General features: G+C 38.7%; 1 protein-coding gene across 1 annotated transcript; it reads right to left on the reverse strand.

Moving 5' to 3' along the window:
* Positions 1-347: 347 nt before the first annotated feature.
* Positions 348-9,209, reverse strand: LOC122309807 (cyclic nucleotide-gated ion channel 1-like). The gene is made up of 7 exons (XM_043123473.1): positions 8,789-9,209; positions 3,211-3,643; positions 2,870-3,082; positions 2,223-2,518; positions 1,523-1,634; positions 1,074-1,322; positions 348-959 (listed from the first exon to the last, which is right to left on the reverse strand). Exons 1-7 carry the CDS (start codon positions 8,824-8,826, stop codon positions 462-464), a joined length of 1,839 nt encoding a protein of 612 aa, XP_042979407.1. The 5' UTR covers positions 8,827-9,209; the 3' UTR covers positions 348-461.
* Positions 9,210-9,558: the final 349 nt, after the last annotated feature.

The raw sequence follows: 9,558 nt of genomic DNA on the forward strand, positions 1-9,558 counted from the left end.
ACGTACTATAGAAAATGACAGAATCATGTAATTGCTTACAAGTTGGAATAGAAACACAGGACCAAAGCTACCTAACTGGTTGATTGCCATTAGCCAAACGTTTTAATTAACTGTCATTATATGGTCTCAAATTCTCGCCCAGGAGCAACGTTGGGTTCTAGACCTTTTGGTTGTAAAATTTAGTTGAGATCAAAGCTGAGCCTAATATCCAAACACACAACTCTCAAATTACAAGTCATATATCTTAACTTAAAATCTCTCACATGAGACCCACAATTTTTTTCAACACAAAACATCTTTATATAGAGACCCACAATCTTTTTTAATTTTTCATAAATAATACTAAATTCATCTTAACATCCAAATATATTTAAATTCATTTGAGATGGATCGACATAACTCACTCTACCTACTCAACTTATTATTATTCATAAAAAATTTAGCTCAACTCAACTCAACATTCAAACACACATCATTAGTCTATGAGCATGGAGGCCTGGTTTTGGCCTCCTTGCAAGAGTGCTGCACTGAGCATTCTTCTTTCCATTATAGCGCCGCCAAGCAGCTTGTAAAGCAAAAGCTGCTTCAGTCGGCCTCCTGGAAATCAGAGTCTTCAAGTCCTTGGCCATCAGAACAAAACCTTCTACTTTTGTATGGGTTTTGACAGTTTTGGTGGAGAGTGGAAGGTCCGAAAGGTTGGGTTTGGGGGAGCCTCTGAACCCCCAAGCTAGAAGTTCTTCTCCATAGAAATGGCCTCTTTCAAGACACTCTCCGCTTAATAAAGTTCCATCAACCCTACGACTGGTTGTGAAGTTCCAAACAATGCCTTGCGTGATGAAGAGCATCGTATCAAGGGGTTCACCTTCTCGAACAATATAGGTGCGCTCGTTGAAGTACACTGGCCTGAGACTCTCGCAGATGGATTGCAACATGTGTTGTTCACTTTGCAGCATTGGCACCTAAAACCATTAATCGAGATCGATGAATGATCATGAGAACAAAGTCAAAATGTAAAAACGGCATGGAAACTCAAGCTATTGGCTACAGAACTACTCATTAAGAAAAGCACTCACTTTCTTTAGCATGGGTAAGCAAAGATGGCTCCTAATATCCCTTCTTATTTCAATGGGAAGATGAGGTAGCGGATTCTGTGCATCAACATCTATATTTTGTTCCAATACCCGTAGTATGTTGGGCATGATATGTGGTTTAATATCATCATCCAAGTTGTTCCTTTTAATCCACAAATCTATATCTCTTTTTTTTATTTTCATCTTCTGTATAACTTCCTCTGACCTTGCGGTTGTCAACTGAATATATGTCTGCCACACACAGCAAGTTAAATTCATCAAATCCTATAGAAAAATATTTACGTACTACTCTTAATTAGAAGCTAATTAATTAAGTTTGACAGAAAATAATTGATTCAATCATTTACAAGCATAAGGATCGAATGAAGTAACAAAAAGAAATTAAATTATCTCCGTGCACATAGTTATGTAAAGAAGGGCCTTGAACCAACCTGCACATTACCAATGAAATACAAAAAGAGGAGCAAGCCAGAGATGGAAATAAAAACCGCAAAGCAGTTTTCCCAGAAATAATTGCTGGTTTGAAGGTTTTGACCGAAAGAACTGCAAAATTTGGAGCAACCATGATGTAAGAGATTGTAGTGGTACCAGAATTACAAAATGATCTATTGATGTAAACATCACGCTTAAATTAAAAAGGGAAATGATTTATTCTTTTTTTTTTTTGATGGAAAATGCTTTACTGCATTCATTCATAAACAAAGTTACAACTGTGACTTATCAATACTGGAAAACCAGACTATAAGCCAACTAACGCAACTGCTCAGGAGCTTCCCCGTCAACAAATTTCTTTGTGACGGATATTGTCTTAACTTCTATACCTCCTCTCTTGACAGCAGTCAAAAGAAAAAACTCTGTTAAAACTATTCGAAGTATCTAAGTCTCGCACACTATTCGAAGTAGGAAAATATGAGATCTAAGTGAAAAAACTTCATGGTGGATCCTATTTTTCTTGAAGAGAATTCACTTTGAGCACCTACAACTATATCCATTACTCAATTAAAAATATGAACAAGAAATCCTCAAATGATTAACATGAAATAAAATTAAAAAAAAAAAAAAAGAAGAACAAGAACCATCATCTAATTAATAATAAGAGGTGCAAAGGGTCTAATTGACAGGGTTGCAAACCTCAAATTTTGCAGTCCCCACCAGAAACAGTACAACATCTTTTTGGGATAATCTTTCGATGCGACTGTACCAGATTCAATGGCATCAAGAAATATTCCAAAATCAAATTGCGACTTTGTTGGTTTATCAAGAGGACAATAATCAATTAAAAATGTGTAATTTTCCAAACTGGGGGGTCTCTTATGACTGCAGCTGAAAGCACTTGGGACACATGATCCATTTTGCTTTTTGCAGGCTATGTACCAGCAAGCCGTCTCTCGTTGGATAGAAAATACGTACCAAAAGGCACCCAGTACCTAAAAAACCAGCATTTCCCTTTACAGATGAGTAAATTTTGCGCAGGTATCCTCGAAAAAACAAGAAGCAGCAGGAAAGAGAATTCTGCAGTAAAGAGGAAATTACTACTTCCGTCGTTTAAGAGAACAAAAGTCTCAACAAGATCAATTTTGCAAATTAATTCATTTTCCAAACCCAAATGATGAGAAATTCGACCTTGAAGGTTATAAAAGGTCGTGATTCTACTAGGACTTTAGAATATATATATTTATTGCACTCATTACTATTTTTTTATTTAACTGACCTCAATTAAAAATAGTTAAATAAAAAAATATTAATTTAAGCTCAAATGAACTGGCCAGAAGCCTTACATGACTGGCAAGGATGTACAGAAAGAAATTGAATGCAGCTTTAAGCCATACAATTCGAGCAATTATGTTAGCAGTCCTGACAAGTTTCCTCCATGATATGTAGATCCGCATAACTCTTGGCACATATTGGACAAGAACAATACCACTCAGAACCTTCCTCTTGTCCAAATATCTTGGGTCTCTCATCTCTCTAAATATAATTGGAACTAACACCTGGAAATTAAGATTCCAAGAATTCCGTAAATATATGTAAGATCTTGATTTCATTTCTTCCTGCGGTAACAACAATCCTCAACATTCTGTGGAAGTGGAAGCAGAGAAAGCTCTTATATATATCTAACCTGTGGAAGTGGAAGAATAGCGAGAATGTCAATTAGGAAGCGCCACGACAACAAGTACCTCTTTGCTATTGGCCAAGGACTCGTTACAAACTTAATTCGTCCAACTTTACGAGCGCCCTCGTCCATATATGGGCAGACAAATTGCAAAATGATATTCACAAAATAAATCACGTCGGTGAACGCTCGCAAACAAATAGCCATGGTTTTTAATCTTGTATCCAACGCAAGACACTTTTCATCTTCGTTGATCACAGGAACGTACAAGAACAACGGGTCCACCACTGATACTGCAATAACAGAGGACACTACAAAAATCCAACTCCAGACTCGAACGGGTAGCCCATTTGGGTGGAGGATTTTCATTTTTGCTGTTTTCTTTTCTTCTGAATTAACTCCATTATTGTTGGCAACTTGCTTCTCCACGTCCTCGTCCCTGGACAGAAAATTATAACGAGGAAAGAATCATATCAATAGATATTTTTTGTTTTTCGGTTAAGAATCTGGCCAGTTTGAGAAAATTAATAATGTCTTTAACCTGATCAGAAGGTAGCTAGCGCTCTATTAATTATTGGTTGGAAATCATAATATATATTCTTAATACAATTGAGGATATATGCTTTGTTTTGTAAATCAACTTGGTGCAATATTTTATGACATGTACAGAGCAAATTGCCCCAAGAGACCATTTAAATAAAATAAAAAAAAGAGGACAAATTTGATGATGAAGTAAGGTTGTTTGGTCGGAATTCAATTATTAATTGCTCCACAAGGTTGTAAGTATTAAGGAAAATATTACAGATCTGTCACAGCTCCAATCAAAGCAATAAATCAGCAGAAAATTAGTTTAGAGTAGATCAAGGAGTGTATTTGCTGTCAGTTTTTATTATCTGTGTAAATGCTTTATTTCCATAAACAGCATTTGTATATTTCCATAGATAGATCGGCAGAGCTTGTACTTAAAAACTGAATGTGAATAACAGAGTGTGAGTTGCAAAATCAAACCAAAAGCAGTGTGCTTCCTCTTTATGGTATCCAGAGAGCCAGTACTCTAACGAGATTCCTTCATTTTTTTTCCAAGTCATGGCTGATATTTCCCAATCCTCTCCTTCCGAACCACAGATCATTACTATCAACCCAGCCACCACCATAAATGAAAAGCTTACCTCTGCAACTTTTCCACAATGGAGAGCTCAATTTGAAGCCCTGCTTATAGGTTACGACCTCATTGATTTTGTCACCGGACACCGTCTATGTCCAGCCATTGATGCAACCAACTCTGCTGCCTCTAAAGCTGCGTACTCCCACTGGGTGCGTCAAGATAAACTCCTCCTTCATGCCATTCTTGCCTCCACCTCCACAACAATAACCCCCATTCTTGCCTCCTGTAAAACATCCCAGCAGGCCTGGTCTCTTCTCACTCGGCTTTATGCTGGCAAATCTCGCACACGAGCTCTTCAACTCAAGGAAAATTTAACCTTGAGCACCCGTGGCAGTAAAACTGTCACTGAATTTCTTCAGGCCATCAAGCTGATTGCCGATGAACTTGCAATCATAGATCATCCTGTTTCGGATGATGATCTAACACTTTATATTTTAAATGGCCTTGGACCCGAATTCCGTGAGATTGCAGCACCCATTCGTGCTCGGGAAACCTCAATGACATTTGAGGAAATTCATGACTTACTGGTTGGGCATGAAAATTATATCCGTCGACTGGAAGCCCAATCGGCAACTATGATTGCCACTGCAAATTACACTCAACGGAACGGAGGCTCTTCCGGAAATAATCGGTCTTCTTCTTCGCAGAAGCACTTCTCACCTGGAAACCAGGGACGTGGCTCTCAAGGCCGTGGCAAACGTGGGCCACCTGATTCGGGCTTCAAGAAATACAAGCCCAAATGTCAATTATGTGATCAAATGGGCCATACGGCCAGAAATTGCTTCAAGTACAATTTAACTGAAATCACAGCAAATTGTGCCGGCTCCTCTCAGGAAAAAAATCACAAATGGCTTGTTGATTCTGCAGCATCTCACAATATGACCACTGATCTCTCCAATCTTTCCATCCACTCAGAATATGACGGCACTGATGAAGTGGTAATTGGTGATGGTTCAGGTTTGCCTGTATCTCATGTTGGCTCATTGTCTTTTATTTCTTCTAATCGTGTTTTTCATTTACATGATACTCTTTGTGTCCCCACCATTAAAAAAAATCTTGTCTCCGTTCATCATTTCACCAAACAAAACAATGTCTATTTAGAGTTTCATCCATCTTATTTCTTGGTGAAGGATCGGCTCACGGGGGCGACACTACTCAAAGGTGACTGTGAAGATGGAGTGTACCCACTACCGGCATCCTTGGCCACGGTTTCCAAAAAAGTTGTTGCTTACATTCATGAACGCACCACCCCTGATGGTTGGCATAAAAGACTTGGTCATCCCTCGTCAAAAATTGTTAATCATGTTATTCACACTTTTTCTTTACCCACAAAAAATAATGGGCACTCATCTCTTTGTAGTTCATGCTCTCAAAATAAATCTCATCGCCAACCTTTCAATTCTCATGGTTTAACTAGCAATGCTCCATTGGAATTAATTTATTCAGATGTTTGGGGTCCTGCTCCTGATATTGGTATTGATGGTTCAAAATATTACATTATTTTTGTTGACCATTATACCAAGTACATTTGGCTCTATACTATGCCCAATAAATCAAGTGTTCAAACTCTTTTTCCTCAATTTCGACATCTTGTGGAAAATAGATTTAACACAAAAATCAAGAGTTTATATTCGGACAATGGTGGTGAATATATTGGGCTAAAATCTTATCTATCTGTTCATGGCATTGCTCACTATACCACTGCTCCACACACTCCACAGCAAAATGGCATGTCTGAGAGACGACATCGTCATCTTGTTGAAACTGGGCTTACACTTCTCACAGATGCTCACATGCCTCGTTCCTTTTGGCCCTATGCCTTTCAAGCCGCTGCCTACCTCATCAATAGAATGCCGAGTTCCAATTCACAAAATAAATCCCCATTTGAGCATCTGTTTAACCAAGCACCAAATTACTTAAAACTTAAACAATTTGGTTGCTTGTGTTACCCGTTTACACGGCCCTATAACAAAAATAAAATGGAGCCCAAAGCCACGGCTTGTATTTTTCTGGGTTACTCTCTTTCTCAAAATGCCTATTTATGTATGGAACTTAAAACACACCGTGTTTATCATTCACGGCATGTCCTATTTGATGAAGGGAACTTTCCCTTTCGGCAATCTCATTCTCAAAACCGAGACCCATCTTCTCTGCCCTCAAGCGAAAATCACTCCCATGTCCAGATTTCTTTGCCCCAAATTCCTTTTCCTTCGGTCATTCCCTCCATGATTTCGGCACAGGACAGCTTCAGGGATCACTCACCTTTGGTAGCGTCTTCACCGGCACCGACCTCCTCTCAGGTAAATATTTCTTCCCCTTCTCCTATGATTGCGCCATAAATAAATTTAGTTTCTATTTCTGAAAATACTCAATCGGCTCCTGTCCAAATTGAACCCGTGATGCCCTCCCCTGCTGATTTGCGCACTCATACTATGGTAACCCGATCGATGAACAATATCTACCGACCAAAAAAATCCTTTTTGGTCACCCACCATCCCATTCCTCCATCCTTAGAACCCAATTCGGTTTCTGAAGCCATCTCTGATCCCAGATGGCGTGAAGCCATGTCCTTGGAATTAACTGCTCTCATGAGTCATGATACTTGGAACCTTGTTCCACCACCGAAAGGGTCTAATATAATTGGGTGCAAATGGGTATTTCGGGTCAAGCGAAATGCAGATGGTTCAATTGACCGGTTCAAAGCCCGACTTGTGGCAAAAGGATTTAATCAGAGGCCTGATCTGGATTACAAAGAGACTTTTAGTCCCGTGGTCAAACCTGTTACAATTAGAACTGTATTATCTATTGCTGTAATGCAGGGATGGTCACTCAGACAATTAGATATCAACAATGCCTTTTTAAGTGGGTATCTTACTGAGAAAGTTTTTATGAAACAGCCCCCAGGCTTTCGGGACTCAGACAAACCCGAGTATGTCTGTTGCCTTAATAAGGCGATATACGGACTAAAACAAGCACCTCGTGCTTGGTTTTCAGCTCTTAAACATGCCATGCTTGCTTTTGGTTTTCTGAATGCCAAGTCTGACTCATCTCTATTTGTGTATCATCATGATTCTGTTCTTATCTACTGCTTAGTGTATGTTGATGACTTGGTAATTACTGGAAATGATTCAACACTTGTGGAACAAATAGTTCATCAGCTTGGTAAAAAATTCTCACTCAAAGATTTGGGATCTCTAAACTTCTTTCTCGGCATAGAAGTCATACCCACACAAGATGGCCTCTTTCTAAGTCAACACAAATACATCCGAGAGCTACTTGAGCGAACAAGCATGGACGGTGCCAAAGATGTCACTACCCCTCTGTCAACATCAGCTTGCTTAAAGCTTGATGATGGCACTCCTTCATTTGATGCTACTGAATATAGAAAAGTTATTGGCGGGCTGCAATATCTCTCCTTGACAAGGCCTGACATCAGCTTTGCAGTAAACAAGCTCTCTCAGTTCATGCATTCTCCAACTACAACTCACTGGACAGCTACTAAGAGATTGTTACGATATCTGAAAAACACAATTTTTCATGGCATCTCCATTCGCAAAGCAGCTCATCCATCTCTCTTATGCTTCTCAGATTCGGACTGGGCAGGTAGTTTGGACAACAGGAGTTCAACTTCAGCTTATTTAGTTCTGCTTGGTTCCACACCTATCTCATGGAGCTCAAAAAAACAACGTTCCATTGCTCGTTCTTCTACCGAGGCCGAATATCGTGCATTAGCAACTGCTGCTGCTGAGTGTATGTGGATTCTTTCCCTTCTTCAAGAACTAAAGTTTCCAATCACCACTCCTCCACTCCTGTTATGTGATAATTTGGGAGCCACTCAACTTAGCTTCAACCCGATTCAACACTCGCGGATGAAACATATCCAAATTGATCTACACTTTGTTCGTGACTTGGTTCAGAAAAATGTGCTCACTGTCCGACATGTTCATACAAACGATCAACTTGCTGATTTATTGACCAAGCCACTCTCACGGCAACGAACAGATCATCTCAAGAACAAGATCGGTCTTACTGACGGAAGCCCGTTCTTGCGGGGGCGTATTAAGGAAAATATTACAGATCTGTCACAGCTCCAATCAAAGCAATAAATCAGCAGAAAATTAGTTTAGAGTAGATCAAGGAGTGTATTTGCTGTCAGTTTTTATTATCTGTGTAAATGCTTTATTTCCATAAACAGCATTTGTATATTTCCATAGATAGATCGGCAGAGCTTGTACTTAAAAACTGAATGTGAATAACAGAGTGTGAGTTGCAAAATCAAACCAAAAGCAGTGTGCTTCCTCTTTAGTAAGATTCCGTCAATGACGTCTTTCAGCCACACAAAACCCTGTGAGAAATGTTTACAATAACAATTATACATCAGCGCCGGTGGAAGAAGAAGATCAGAGGATGCATGCCCACCTAGCGCCGTTCTCTTGCCGACGCCCACGGTAGCTCATAATTCTTAGTAGTACGTACCAGTAAATTAACTGTATATTCTGCTTCCTGAAAAAAATGGAAATCAGATTCGAGAAACGTACGTACTATAATCTTAATTAAAACACTACAGCTTAAGACAATATCATGATCACGAAGAAGCAAAGGTCTTCTTGAATATTCTTGAATATAGTCGACGGACCCAGAAAAAAAGCCTCTCCTCGATCGAACGTTGTGTTAAAAGCAGACAATAAAACCGAAAAAGAACCTTTATTATATTCACGTAACAGTTCGTTGAGCCTTGTAAGACTCTTGGTTTTGTTCGGGCTAGCAGATCACCAGTACATATATAGATATATGAAAGTAGCCCTGTAGCCGTACGTTGGCCGAGTGTCTACGTATCCCTCAAGTCTTGCCATAGCTGTGTATGTATGAATGAGCCATTTTTCTTGTAGTGATCGATATCGTGATTTTATGAACAGCAGTAAGGACTTCAACCTTCCCAGAAGTACGAAAAATTTTGTTTGTGTTTAAATGTTAAAGTTATTTAGATAATTTGATTTGAATTGATATGTGAATAGTAATATTTTATATATTTTATTAGATATGTTTGATTATAAATAAGTTGATATATGTGTTTAAATATATAAAGTATTTTTAAAAAAAATATATGAAATATATTGAGATGAGTTTAATTTTTTTATAAGAAGTTTAAAAAGTAATAATTCTTATCAATGATTAGTTTAAGATGAGTT

The sequence above is a fragment of the Carya illinoinensis genome, chromosome 5, assembly GCF_018687715.1.
Source record: "Carya illinoinensis cultivar Pawnee chromosome 5, C.illinoinensisPawnee_v1, whole genome shotgun sequence".
Lineage (NCBI taxonomy): Eukaryota > Viridiplantae > Streptophyta > Magnoliopsida > Fagales > Juglandaceae > Carya > Carya illinoinensis.